The 16,070-nt window shown below is 38.4% G+C and overlaps 1 protein-coding gene across 1 annotated transcript in view; it reads right to left on the minus strand.

Annotated features, from left to right (window-relative positions):
• The window catches only part of LOC124613762 (probable small nuclear ribonucleoprotein Sm D2), a 45,450-nt gene that overhangs the window by 9,924 nt on the left and 19,456 nt on the right, over positions 1-16,070 (minus strand). The window contains exon 2 of the mRNA XM_047142481.1: positions 9,980-10,100. Coding sequence (XP_046998437.1) covers positions 9,980-10,100 — 121 coding nt within the window. The remainder of the gene's footprint in view (positions 1-9,979; positions 10,101-16,070) is intronic.

Raw genomic sequence — 16,070 nt, forward strand, 5'->3', positions numbered from 1 at the left:
TCTTCTGAATTCCTTCCACAGGAGTAGTTTGTTTGGACCATTCTTAATTTTTCTGCTCACAGAATTCTTGGATTTCCTCTTCGGACAAAAGAATGATGAATGTGTAAGATTTAATGACTCTCGTAAAATCCTCAGCATTCTGAATCACAGCTGTATTTGGTCTGGAAGATTGTTTTGTAACATGGTGCTTCAGCAGGCCACCTACACCATCACAAGACCCCTTCCTGTGACCAGTAGCACTGCATACCCAGTCAGTTGGCACAAGAGACTTACTCCATTCAAACAGCTGGTAGCAATTTTTAAAATGACGAGGAGCACCATCAGAAATAATGATGATCTTCTTTACCCCAGCTTGCAGCTGAAGAATTTTGCACATCACTAGCAAAGCATGTGCTGAGTCATGGCCTGTGTCATCACTTATAACTACAACATTTGTGGTCTTGTTTTGAAAATATGTCACTCCTGCAAAAATTGAAACCTGGTCACTACTCCAACGATACCTTTATACTTCTTGTGGGAGAATTACAGACCAGTTCTCAGCAAAATCACAGTGAAGCAGTTAACATATTTCTTCAGCCTGTACACTCTTTCACTTCTGCAACGTGGTGGTGTTGCAATTTCTTCAAATGCTGGTGTGCTACTGCTTCCACTGACCATTTACCAAGTTCATCAATGAAACTGTCAAAGGCAACAGTTGTCTTAATTAGTTTATTTTCCTCCCATGTTGCATATGTAATTTTGGGAGAGTTATCTGTCACGTCTTCCAGGCCAAGTGTCTGTTAAGACAGTCCTCCCTTTCCGAGCCAGTCAACACATTCTTGAAACATACAAGTCTTTCACTTTACATCAGAGACTACTAATTGCTTCACACACCCGATCAAGGTGTCGTATGTCATGTGCTCCAGGAAGTTCTTCAAAGTTAGTACAAAAAGTTCAAAATTTGCGCAGTACATACATAAACAGACATCTCTAGGTGGGTGTGGAACTATCCACTTAGGTTGTAGTGAATACAATTTTGATCTTCCAATTTGTGAAGTTGTATAGGTCCTCTTATAAACTGCAAAAGTTTCTTTAATACAGTGAGTCTTGTACCTCTTCACTTTCACAAATTTTTGACCTTCAACAATTACAGTTATAGTGTCTTCTTGTTGGCACTCAGGTGAGAAGTCCCATTTATCTTCCAGATAAAATGACTGCACTATTTGAACTTGAGCTGCTTCTACAGGATGACCATAATAGGGATCTGTCTTCCAAAGACTCCTTTACAGACCTGACATTTCTTGATTTGTCTACCATGTACTGATGGAATGTGGTTCAAATTTTTTTTTCTTTGAAAATGTCTCTGGAATAATAGTTAAAACTTGCAGCTTTTCACTGTAGGCTGCGCAATATTCAACAGCTGAATTGATATTTGTGAAAAATTCCTGGCAAGAGTGCTTTGGTTCATTTTCTTCTGAAGATAGAATTTCTACTTTGAAGAGAGTGGTCAGTTTTGCAGTAGTGTATTCATCCACAACTTCAGTAATTTCTCTCTGATTTTTTGATGCATAGAGCTTATGACTCGAATTCACTGACCATGGTTTCTTAACAGGAATAACACTTACCTCTGTAATTGACACATTCAGGGTACTTAATTCTTCCTCTACTGATGTAAAATCTGAATCATCTGCACCATGGGAGGCTTCACCTTGTTCAGATACTATCATTGTTGTTATTCTGTCAAAACATTTAGAACACAATAAGTCATCCCTGGAAACATCTTCACTTTGAAACAGAGTCTTCAAATGAGAACTTTTATTCCAAACCGGAACAAATTCTTTTTTTGTCTGTCTTATGTATCATTCTTTTATGGATATGCAAATAGTCAGCACATTTCACTTTCCTCTGGCCCCAGTCAGAAGACATTTCATAGTACTTTTCACAAAACACACTGCAACTGTGTCAGCTGACAAATTCCTCACGAAAACACACAACTAGTACACAAATTAGCACTGAAAAACTAAAATATGGAAACGTGCAATGAACAACCACAACAAAGAAGCTGACAAGAAACTACAACAAAGTAAGAAATATTTGCAACAATGAAAATGAAAAGAAATAACATAAAGAAAGTGATAAGAAAAAACTGCAAAAAGGCAATAGAAATAAACATTGTAACAATGAAATTAGTAATAAACAACATCATTAAAGATATACATTACCTTTTAAAGTTAAAAAAATGATTTTTTAAAATGTAACCTGTCCAACTTAAAACTGGAAACTGTCCTTTATAGAGAATATAGTACTACATGGTACTAATCAACATTTTTGAAAAAAGAATTTTACTGTAAATTCGAAAAAAATTCAAAAGGTGACAGATGTGTCCAAATGGAGGATACCACTGTAATCATAAAGCAATTATCTTTCAAATAAAAAAAAACTGCAACAAAATATCTAGAACTGTTCCAGAGATACAGAATTTTACAATTTTTTCTGAAATTTGCGTCTTCAAAATGGTATTCACAGTGTCATCTTTGGATGCCTGTATCTCAGGGCAGGAATTTTTTTGGAAAAACAAAAAAAAATGTGTTTCTTACTTCTGAATTTTAACATAGGCTAAACTCAGTAACATACAGATTATGCCAAAATATTGGTGGTTTTTCAGATGAAAGCCAGTAATTTCTACTTTTAAGCAGACTTTAACAACCAAACTTTGTTCTACAAATTTCAGAAACCTCGTCAAACATTAAATGGTCAATAAGGACACACACACACACACACACACACACACACACACACACACACACACAGGTATATTGTCCTGGTCACTACATTTGTTCTGGCACTGCAGCTCAAACGGGATGAGGTGTTGTACCAAATGGAGTACACAAGGAGAGAAAAGAATGCTGAAGATTAGATGGGTAGATCACATAACTAATGAGGAAGTATTGAATAGGATTGGGGAGAAGAGAAGTTTGTGGCACAACTTGACTAGAAGAAGGGATCGGTTGGTAGGACATGTTCTGAGGCATCAAGAGATCACCAATTTAGTATTGGAGGGCAGCGTGGAGGGTAAAATCATAGAGGGAGACCAAGAGATGAATACACTAAGCAGATTCAGAAGGATGTAGGTTGCGGTAGGTACTGGGAGATGAAGAAGCTTGCACAGGATAGAGTAGCATGGAGAGCTGCATCAAACCAGTCTCAGGACTGAAGACAACAACAACAACAACAAGAAGAGAATGGGGGGAGTGGTTGACTGTTGGGAAGGAAAGGCAGCAGGCACAAGGCACAGGATTGTGACGACAATCACATTCTTACATGATATTGCAACATACACTCTGATTCCATAAACATCCTGGCGTATCTCCACTAGCCCATGATAAATACTATGGAAATGCAGTAAGAATGCACATTCGACAAGCAGCAACCGCTCCCTCACCTATTTTCCCAGCATTCCTAAACACCCAACATCTTGCATTGATTAGATAAAGATTTTTGTAGGATGTTCCAGCTATAATATCCCCTCAGGTCTTCAGTTCACAAAGTAGTCAGAAACCCTGACAACTAACACTGTTAACCTTAGATGGTTTTGCAACTGCAGATGCATTGTTATGTTTACATGAAACAAGTAAACAGAACAAAAATTACCCGATTCCTCTACTGCATGTTATTTATTGTTTATTGCGTGTTGAAATAATGTTCTAGTATGCTTCTCCCAATTAGCAATGATTCTGTGCCTCTACCCCCATACACACACTTTTAGTATGCAGCCCATTGAACAGTAGGGAAAAAATCAACAGCCTAATTAAGGATTTGGCTTATGTTTTATATTGTATTCTGAGCTAAAAGACATGTAACCTCACCAATCACAAGTTAGGACTCATATCAACAAAGATAAATTCATGAAGTTTTCTAAAGCAAAATTAAGTTGGTTGCTTGACCATTTTTAAATATTTTGGTTTTTTATGTGTGATTATGCTTTAATTGGGAAGGTCAAAACAGCTTCAAAAAAATTTTACCTTGCACCATTACTGAATTGTGGTATAAGCGCACAATGGCTTTTCAATTTGGAGAAATTGCATTTTATCCCTGCACTAGGTTAAGTTATAACACTGCAATTTACATGATTGTTTTTTAGGAAAGTCTTCTCTAGAATGTTTTTATCATCAAAAATACCCTAAATTCAAAAACAACCAGTCAAAATAGCCTCCAAATTTTGGTATTAAAAATTTAGAAAATCTATTTTTAGACCCAAAAGTAACAATCAAGGAGTGACTTTATTATCAGTTTATTTTTTCTCTAGTTAGATATCATAAACTACTAGTATTATATCCAGCAAGAACAATGACAAATGTTTCCTTAATTTTTTTTATAAATTTTTGGAATTTGTGAATCTTCACAAAAAATAAAGTTCAGGGCTAGTTATCTCTGGTGTGACTGAATATAAAAATTCAGATTTTTGCACATTTTGTACGTCTATATGATAGTGAAGTACAGTAAAAATTTCAAAACTGATATTTGAGTGTTAACAAAGGTAGGAAGTTTTGCAAATGAGGAAATAATTCACATTAAACAACAACTGATCTCAAGGCTGATGCCTAGTTCATGTGTGATATTAGCAGGTTGTAATCAATTATTATTGAAGATAATGTACTGAATTATATCCAAAAAATTACAGAGCTAAACATTTGTCATATCATGGTAAGTATTTCCAGTCAACATATTTTCGAGGAGCGGTGCTTCCTACTCCCAGGATTGATTGTTAGGAACACTTATTTCTTCAGACAACTTTTGTGATACAGAATAACACCTCCCAGTTTCTGTGGTAAGTTCACAACACATTATCCAAATGTTGCACTAGTAGATTTCTTGAGTGACGTTCTTGGGCCAGCAGGGTTGTGAAAATGCACCAATCGTCATTGTTTTCCTAAATTATTCTTTCACCCTATGCAAGCCACCATTGTCCATCATATACACATGCCATTATGTCATTCAATGTTAAAGACAGATGTAATTTTACTGACACAATGGTTCTCCTCAGTTTCTAATGTTACATAGCATCGAACTAAGTTATCTGCAACGCCAATAAATTTGTGGAATTGCCTTGTTCCTTTTATTACTATACAATTTAAATCTGTTTTGGTGTGCTGTTTTGATATGAGGAACTATCTCTTCTTTCTTGATGAGAAAATAGGTTATGCCTTTAATAATATCCTTGCAAAAGGCATACATGTCCTCTATTGTAAGAACTTTGTTTGGGCATTCTTCGTAGGCTGGCTTCACTCACTTCATACTTTGTTGTATCTTCTATTCCATCGCCTGCATTTTTACCATGGCAAGAGGCAAAAAAGTGCTATTTGACCTCCAACCCAAAGCCTACTTTTTGGTTGTAATGATTTTAAAAATTATTTTTGTTCTTGTGTTGACTAACACTTTCATCTGAAAATTATAAGTTTCTCAACCTTGGGCAACTTTTGTTTTATGTAATTTGTTACATACATTTGACACTCAAGGACAACCAAAGTGATGTGCTCCAAGTAGTCGCTTAGAATGCAAATTGAAGAGCTGCGAACTTCATCTTTCTCATTTTTGAAGTACGGAAAAAATGGTTGCACTGTTTCCCAGTCACTGACCCAGTGATACCCATTTATTTCATCCTGAACTACAAATGTAGAGTTTTCTGCAAAATCAACTAAGACTATGCATTCAGTTTCATAAAGTTGTGCTTTTTTTTGTCCTTCCAAAACTCACCTTGCATTTTAAAAATATAGTGGTGACTTAAGATTTTCTTAGCTGTCAGTTAAGAATTCACAGTAATCTTCCTGAGATGTTACCCCTGTTACCATTTCAGCCCTGTCTGTTGTACACACTGAAGGTAACATTGTTGGGCATTTCCTCCTCAAGACTCAATTAAACAATTCAAAGATGGTTTCTTTACCGGGGCATTTATCATGCAAACTCATCATGCAGTCATAATTGTTAGTGTCACATATCATTAAATAAAGTAACTCTTTGTAGTTAACATAATTGAGTTTTGCACTCACCATCATCAGTTTGACATTTGGTGATATAAACAAAGACACACTGAGTGAGTTCCTGAGGAGCTGGCCAAAATATACCACTTACAGAAAAGGTCACAAAATTCTAACCTTCCAGTTTTGCATTCAGGATGGGCATTTTTGAAAGCTACTTAAAATTCATTTAAATTTGACTGCACTAGCCGTTTCTGCTTTGTTACTTTAACTCCATTTATAACAACTCTTTTGCTACCTTTGCTATGCAGGCACACTGCATTGTTTTCAACATCTTTATAAAAGCTGGATCTTTTGAATTATTTCTTCATTATACCTACTCCTCTCTTCTTCCCTAAAATTGGTAGACTGCCTTGCTCTTTCACTAATTTTTGGGTTAGTCTAACCAAACAATTAGAAACATATTTAAAAACAAAGATGATGTGACTTACCATACAAAAGCGCTGGCAGGTCGATAGAAACACAAACAAACACATACTTACACACAAAATTCTAGCTTTCGCAACCAATGGTTGCTTCGTCAGGAAAGAGGGAAGGAGAGGGAAAGACGAAAGGATGTGGGTTTTAAGGGAGAGGGTAAGGAGTCATTCCAATCCCGGGAGCAGAAAGACTTACCTTAGGGGGAAAAAAGGACAGGTACACACACACACACACACACACACACACACACACACACACACACACACACACATCCATCCGCACATACAAAAGCAGACATTTGTAAAGGCAAAGAGTTTGGGCAGAGATGTCAGTCGAGGCGGAAGTACAGAGGCAAAGATGTTGTTGAAAGACAGGTGAGGTATGAGCGGCGGCAACTTGAAATTAGCAGAGGTTGAGGCCTGGTGGATAACGAGAAGAGAGGATATACTGAAGGGCAAGTTCCCATCTCCGGAGTTCTGACAGGTTGGTGTTAGTGGGAAGTATCCAGATAATCCGGACGGTGTAACACTGTGCCAAGATGTGCTGGCCGTGCACCAAGGCATGTTTAGCCACAGGGTGATCCTCATTACCAACAAACACTGTCTGCCTGTGTCCATTCATGCGAATGGACAGTTTGTTGCTGGTCATTCCCACATAGAAAGCTTCACAGTGTAGGCAGGTCAGTAGGTAAAACACGTGGGTGCTTTCACATGTGGCTCTGCCTTTGATCGTGTACACCTTCCGGGTTACAGGACTGGAGTAGGTGGTGGTGGGAGGGTGCATTGGACAGGTTTTACACCGGGGGCAGTTACAAGGGTAGGAGCGAGAGGGTAAGGAAGGTGGTTTGGGGATTCCATAGGGATGAACTAACAGGTTACGAAGGTTAGGTGGACGGCGGAAAGACACTCTTGGTGGAGTGGGGAGGATTTCATGAAGGATGGATCTCATTTCAGGGCAGGATTTGAGGAAGTCGTATCCCTGCTGGAGAGCCACATTCAGAGTCTGGTCCAGTCCTGGAAAGTATCCTGTCACATATGGGGCACTTTTGTTGTTGTTCTGTGGGAGGTTCTGGGTTTGAGGGCATGAGGAAGTGGCTCTGGTTATTTGCTTCTGTACCAGGTCGGGAGGGTAGTTGCGGGATGTGAAAGCTGTTTTCAGGTTGTTGGTGTAATGGTTCAGGGATTCTGGACTGGAGCAGATTCGTTTGCCACGAAGACCTAGGCTGTAGGGAAGGGACCGTTTGATGTTGAATGGGTGGCAGCTGTCATAATGGAGGTACTGTTGCTTGTTGGTGGGTTTGATGTGGACGAACGTGTGAAGCTGGCCACTGGACAGATGGAGGTCAACGTCAAGGAAAGTGGCATGGGATTTGGAGTAGGACCACGTGAATCTGATGGAACCAAAGGAGTTGAGGTTGGAGAGGAAATTCTGAAGTTGTTCTTCACTGTGAGTCCAGATCATGAAGATGTCATCAATAAATCTGTACCAAACTTTGGGTTGGCAGGCCTGGGTAACCAAGAAGGCTTCCTCTGAGCGACCCATGAATAGGTTGGCGTACGAGGGGGCCATCCTGGTACCCATGGCTGTTCCCTTTAATTGTTGGTACGTCTGGCCTTCAAAAGTCAAACAATTAGAAACATTGAACTCGTGGACTATTCTTTCCCTTGACCTTGAGTCAAGGAACAAACTTGAAACTTTAACTTTATCCTGGACTGAACATTTACTTTTTAATTTCTTGATTAAGCTAAAATATTCAATGTCTAATTATTCTGGAGGTGGGTTTTCATCTTTAGAAATACTGTTGGTATCTGCATTATTAAAGCATGATTCTTAAGTCTTCTAATTCTGTCTGAAATTCTTTACACCTCACTTTCAATAGCTGCTTTTCTTTTTCTGCTACTCCATTGTATTTTTGAAGCAGGAGATACCTCTGAATTAGAAGAAACAAAAGCCAATTTGCTAATAGCTTCCTCATTAGAAACATGATTCTGGTTTTGGATTCATAATAAATATTTTTGAGTGAAAGTCTGGGCACAGGAAATTTCCAGGAATCACATTAATTTTCACTCTAGGAGCTGTTTTTCCTGTACTTAGCAAGGAAAAATGTTCTTGAGTGGATCAGAGTATTTTTTAATGACTGCACTTCAGAATATATTTTTTCTCATGATACAAACCGATGATATAGAAGAACTTACTATAATTTAAACAAAGTTTGTCTATCTTTATCATAGTCATTAACATTTTTTAATGTTTTTTGAAACTGACAAACTGTTTTGTGACACTTCACTTACTATCAGTCCAATAGAGCACCATTCATTCACCCATTTCATTGCATTCCAATTAGTCTTTCAAATTTATTTATTATTAAATTTTAAAATTATTTTAGTTAATTCAGAATTACTCTCAATATAAAAGCATATAAAATATTTTACACTCTCAATGAAGTATACCCATCTATTAACAGACGTTTCTGAACATACTGACTACAAAAATGTGTCATCCAGCAAATGTAGTGGGGGTACACAGTTCGTTTACAGACTTGTCACCAATTATTGGGCTCCTGTGCAGACGTGTTACTCTCTTTACTGAGATCCTGTACTGTCTTGTCTTGAGGACTAAACTCATGCATCATATTCAGTTCCACCAGAGACAACTAGCCCCAAAATTTACAAAAATAAAGATTTTCTAAGTTCAAATATTTCTAAAAAATTAGGAAACATTTGCCAGTGTTCTTGCTGTATATAAGACTAGTAGTTTATGAAAACTAATTAGAGAAAAGAAACGCACTCTGATAAATCATTCTTTGGTTGTTATTTTTGGATCTAAAAATTGATTTTCTAAATTCTCGATACCAAACTTTGGAGGTCATTTTGATTTGTTATTTTTTAATCCGGCATATTTTCGGTAATAAACAATATTGTAAAGGAGACTTTCTAAAAACAATCATGTAAATTGCAATGTTTTAACTTAACCCACTGCAGAAATGTTCAAATTAATGCTAATGCCTCCAGACTGAAAAACTATTGAGCACTTACAAATAAAAATGGCCGCCATATTTAGTCCTCATTGTATGACTTCTTATGGATTGACCGTATAGATTTTAATTTCATCTTTATCAATAACACCAACAAATTATAGTACTATGTATATCTTCTTCAAAGGAAACTCTAGAAGTACATGAGACTCCATGCAAAACCATTTTTACTATATCATCTAGGGCAATAATATGACCACCTCAAATTTCTTTGGCACGCTAATGGTACTATATGGACTGTTTTATTAACAGAAATGTTACAAGGAAACCGGGTACAAAATTATAGCATGGGATGACAAGCATCCACATAGCAATTACCACATTCAGAACTCTTGTCAGATCTGCTACTAGGGAACGTGAGCTACCTACAAAGAGGAGATTACTAGAGTTACATTCCCAATCTAAATTATACTAGCTATTTTATTGTAACTTAATTCCACTACACTTATGTCATGAACTATAGCACTCTGTGTCCTTTTCCACGCAAGTAAAACATGGAATATTTCCTAACCTGTGTGTTGTTTTTCACCGACTGAGTTAAAACTGACAATGGTCCAGTGCTAAACTCTTCTTCTTCTCTCTTTGACAGCTCTTCTGGTGTCATTTCAGATTTTGGCTTGTTTAAAAGTGACCTGGAAATATCAAAATCATTGTTTTCTAAGTCAAAACAGATCTTTCAAGAAGTAAATTAAAAAATAAACAAGTAAATTAAAAACAATTTAATACTAGCTCAGTAAAGTACTAAACTAACGGACTCAATCCACTAATCTGCATCATTCTATAACTGTACAAAGTATTAACCATATATGACATTCATTAAAGTAAAATATGCACAAGACATAACGACGAATTGTTACTTGCCATCTCTCTCAGCCAGAATTACCAATACAAGTTTTACAGTGTTCCCACCTCTTGCATTTTTCTTAGTTTATGTACAACATACACCAAAATACTCAGATTCATCAACTGCATGTGGCTTTTTGAGTTATCTATACTGAAAAGTATGGTAAATTGAGCAATTTAAACCTCAGGCTGCATTACAGATCAACTTGTTACTACAATTTTTATTCATATTCACATTTGTTGACTGTTACACTGCAGCCAAATTGTCATCTTCAAAACTAACCTACACTGAAGCACCAAAGAAACTGGTTTAGGCATGCATATTCAAATACAGAGATATGTAAAGAGGCACAATATGGCACTGCTGTTGGCAACACCAGTATAAGACAAGTGTCTGGTGCAGCTGTTAGTTCAGATACAGCTACTACAATGGTAGGTTATCAAGATTTAAGTGAGTTTGAATGTGGTGTTATAGATGGCGCATGAGTGATGGGACACAGCTTCTTTGCTAGAAACTGGGCGGAAGATTCATACGGCTTTCGGTGACGATGCTATGGGCATCACACAGATGAAGGAGTGGTACAACTGGTTTAAGATGACTGCACATTGGTGGAGAGCGAGCCATGCTCCAGTCAGCCATCAACATGTGAAAATAGACCTGGTCATTAACAAACTGAATGCTGTGGTGATGCGGGACTACTGTGTGACTATGCTCACCTCTTGCGGAAGAGGTGAGCATTGACTTTTTTGACACATTCCATTGTGACTGAAGATCTGCCCACGAAGAGCGCATCTGCAAAATTCATGCCAAAGCTGCAGACTGCGGAGCAAAAGCAACTTCATGCTGAAGTCTCTCAGAACATACTGGACTCCACACAGCGTGACCCTAAATTTATGAACACCATAATCACTGGTGATTAGTCCCGAGTTTATGGGTATGACATGGGAACCAAATCCCAATTGTCACAGTGGAACCATTCCTGATCACCAAGACCAAAGGAGGCCTGCCATGTGCGCAGCAGCATCAAAGTGATGCTGACTACTTTCTTTGACTCCTGCTGTATGGTAAACCACAAGTACACACCACAGGGTCAATCAATCACCCTAGAGTACTACAGGGATGTCCATCACCTACAAGATGCAGCGCAGCACAAGAGACCGGACTTGCTCTCAACAGGAAATTGGCACCTCTCCATTATGACAATGCTGCAGCACGTTCCTCGCACTTGGTTCAGACTTTGACAAAAAACCACATTCCCATACTTCAAACTGCTTACTCCCCTGATTTGGCTCCCTGTGACTTCTGGCCATTCCGCAAGCTCAAGAGGCCACTGAAAGGAATCTAATTTCAGACAAGATAGGAAATTATGGCAGCAACAACAGCCAAGATGAACTCCATTCCAAAATAGGCATGTCTATTATCTCATAAACGAAAATATGTTTAAAAAATTTCTGACTCCTTTCATATCCATAACAATATTTTCACTTGTGAGCTGTGGAAGGTGCATTTGCACATTTGTTTTTCATTGTATATATTTATTGTGTATTCTTGTTATTTTGGAATGTTCTACATCCTGGAGGATCTCTTCACTATGGATCAATTAGAATGAAACATACATCTAATCTAATTTCTAATCCTCAAAATTCATGCCAAAATATCTGATACATTATTTCTCCATTATAGCTTGCAGAGTAGCACAGAGCAATCTTATTGTCTAGAACTTTGTGCAATTTATAACACAATAAGTTTCTCTTAAAAAAATTGCTCCTTTACTCTGATCAGAAGAAATGATCAAATGTAAAGGACATGAACCTTCAACTGAAGTTTACCTTTGGTCCTATGTCGCATAATGTCTAATATGGACTACTTCAATTTTGTCCCATAGTGACTATCCATTCTCTTTATAGCAGATTTACTCATTTGCAACTGGAAAAAAGAGCACTGATCACTACCATAATAGGACACACAGAATTCCAGACATGACTTTCCTAAAGCAAAACCAGCTTCTCTCAAGGAGTCCGTACACACACATCTATAGCAACATGATTACTTTGATTCACGAAAACTGAATCTAATCAAATCCAAAGTCTAAGATGACGGCTCAGAGTGTCTTCTAAACTGTTTTCATATAAACTGGGAAAAGCTGTGGATCCAAAACACTTCGCTTCAGAATGCTATGTACCACTAACTTTAATCACCGACTTTCCTTCAATTGCTGTGAACTATGACCTTTCTGAAAGGAAATTACAAATCCAGCTGCACAACTGAGACAATAACCATTACACACACAATTCGATTTGCAACTGTTTAGGAGGAATGGTGTCAAAAGCCTTCTTAAAATAAAGAAATAAGGAATAAACCTGAGATTTCCCTTTCGATAGCATTCATTACTTCGTGTGAATGAAGACATAGTTGTGTTTCACAAGAATATTATTTTCTGAATCCTTCATGATTATATGTCAATAGCAAGATGATCTGAAAGGTACCTGACACTGTACAACATGGTCAATTAATAGCCAAGATATGGTCATACAGAATTTGATATGTAATCATTTGATGACTACAACTAGTAAAACAAAGTACATTTACTGGACAGCAAAGGTTCTACAAGCACGAAAGCAACACTAGTGGTGTCCCACACAGAAGTGTAGTATAATCTCTATCCTAACTAAACGTAAACACTTTTTCACACAAGATCAGCTGCAGGAAAATCTGTCACTGGACGATCTTACAGAAATGAAGAAAGAGTGATAAAATTTCCACTTGATGTACTGAATGGCAGTACACTTTAAATGTGCATAAATGCAAGATTACTTCCACAATGAAGGGGAAGAACCAGATAGCATCAGATCACATTATTAATGCATCTTCAAGAATAGGGATATTATTAAGAAGCAATGTGTAATGAAACAATGACATGAAACCAGTATTAGAGAAGGCAAATGGAAGGCTTACATATGTTGGAAGGTTCCAAAGTACTGAGAATCTCTAAAAGAATCACAGATAAGATTCTAGCGCAATCAATTCAAGCCTATTGTTCTAGTGTTTGGAATCCTTGTCACGTAGGCATGCTAGTAGCCAAACAAATTTAGAGATGTGTTTATAGAATCATAACAAGACATACTGCAGCATTGCTCTAGTCTTCAGCCGGAAGACTAGTTTGATGCAGCTCTCCACACTTCTCTAGGCTGTGCAAGCTGCCTCCTCTTTGAACAACAACAACAACAACAACAACAACCTACATCCATCTGAACCTGCTAACAGTACTCAAGGCTTGGTCTCCCTCTACAATTTTTACCCCTCACTTACTTCCATTACCAATCTGACAAATCCCTTATGCCTCAGGCTGTGTCCTATTAACCTACCCCTTCTGTCAGTCAAGTTGTGTCAAATTTATTTTTCCCCGTTTGATTCAGTACCTCATTTATTATTGAATCTAACCACATAATGATCATCATTCTTCTATCCATCCACATTTCAAAAGCTATTCTCTTCTTGTCTGAAATTTTTATTATTCATGTTTCACATCCACACAAGGCGACAGTCCACACAAATACCATAAGAAAAAATCTTCCCAACACTTAATTTGATATATCTTAAATTCCACACTTTCAGAAATGCCTTTCATGCAACTAATAATTTCCCATTTTGCTGCTCAAATAGCAAAATGCATGTATCTTTAGCATCTCATTTCCTAAACTCATTCCCTCAGCATTGCCTGACTTCATTCAGTTACACTCCACTATCATGTCCTCCAACTAATAACTGCAGTCTGATTCTGTACAAGTTGCAAACAATCTCTGGTTCCTATATTTTATCCCTGCCATATGCAATATTTCAAAGAGTGTAGTGCCCTCCACACTGTCAAAAGCTTTATCTGAATCTACAAATGGTACAAATACAGGTTTGCATTTCCTCAATCTATGAGGCGTGATCAGAAACTAAGGCTTCAAGATTGATATATCCTGGAGTTTCATCTGTTATAGAGAAATTAGGAGTGTGGTGTAATATAGTTGGCAATTGTGCAGAGTTTCAGCCAGCCAATATCACAACACTAGTTGTAGGTAAACACAAATGGCAACTCGTTTTTATCAGCTCAGTTAATTGATTTCTGTGGGCAAAACACATAACTGGGACTGAAATTCACTGGCAGCTGGTAGAGGGTTACGGAGAGACTAATGTCTCATCAGTATGTCACAGAATGGTGTCTTAAGTTTGCAACCAGTAGCTGGGAAGTCAGTGTGACCAGGGTTTTCACACTTTCTACATGACATGGATACAACTCACCCTCATGTGATATACACCATGCAGTAGAGGGTGAAATGCATTCTGCTGCAACAATCCTGGTGTTTGTGCCTGGCATTCTCTCCAGTTTTAACAAAAGCTCCATCATGCAAGGTGTCAACACTGTTTTTAGTCTACCTGCATGTTGCACCTTGGTTTTAAATGAACCTATCTCTCACAGCCACTCATATGAACTAAAGAATACACTGCTATCTTGCAGTCTTCTCCAAGTATATACTTCATTGTTTAATTTTGTTTTAGGGTGCAGAAACAACTGGGGTCATATGTGCTCAAGTAAAAACTATAGAACTCTAAGACAGAGGGGAGTTAAAAAATGACTATTTGTCAATCCCAACTGACATACAGAAGACAGCTAAAAACAGGCATGTGGAAAAAGGGCTAAAAAGGACACCATACAGAAGTGGAGGTCCAAAACTAAAAATTAAATGGCCTTCACTATATTGCTTTGGCAGATAAAAAGTAACACGCAGTCAACATCCCCCCCGTCATTTGCTAAAACGGTCGATAACTCAAGATTGCAAACCCAAACAGGAATGTATTAAAACGTCAAAAAATGGACATTCCATCAGGAAGTGGCGGACAGTTAAAACTTGGGCGCAATTTGTACAAAAGTGGTAGGGTGGCGCCACTTAGTACACGATGATGGCTAAAAAGGCAGTGCCCAATATGCAGCCGAGTTAAAATAACCTCCTCCCGGAGGGAGGGCCGAGAGGAGGTCGTCAAAGCCGCTGGAAGGGGCTTAATAAGCTGGAGCTTATTCCCGTGAAGGGAGGACCATTGGTGATGCCAAAGAGACACTACCTCCTGACAGACGGCAACACATAGATCATCAGAGGAGAATATAGGTACTCATGGGCTGAGGTACGAGGACTGGAACTTTGGCAGCAGCATCAGCAGCCTTGTTTACTGGCAGACTGACATGACCAGGGACCTACAGAAACATCACACTGGCTCCACCAAGAGTGAGCAGTTGACAGTTTTCCTGGACCCACTGCACTAAGGAACGGGCGGTGTACAGTGCACATAAGACTGAAGGGCACTGAGTCTGAGCAGAGGACAAATGAAAAGGCTGTGTTGCCAGATGTACTCCATGATCTGATACAAGGCGAAGAGCTTGGCTGTAAATAATGAGGAGTGTTCCGGAAGCTGATATCGAAAGACGTGGGTGCCAATGACAATGGCACACCTGTGCCCACGGTCAGTCCAAGAGCCAAGGTGGCGAAGGGTTCACAACCACCGGGAAAGGTGCAGGTAATGTGAAGTTAAGCTGCTGTATCAAGCAGACTCCAGGAGGTAACAGAAGGACAAGCCGCACACTGACGATCAAAGGAATCATCAAAGGAGGCGGCATAGGATAGGTGACCACGCATGGCAGATAAACGGCATGCATACCTGCAGAGGAGAAAGTCACAGTGGTAGGACAGAGGTAGTTCAGCAGCTTCAGCATACAGAT

The sequence above is a fragment of the Schistocerca americana genome, chromosome 1 (assembly GCF_021461395.2).
Source record: "Schistocerca americana isolate TAMUIC-IGC-003095 chromosome 1, iqSchAmer2.1, whole genome shotgun sequence".
NCBI lineage: Eukaryota > Metazoa > Arthropoda > Insecta > Orthoptera > Acrididae > Schistocerca > Schistocerca americana.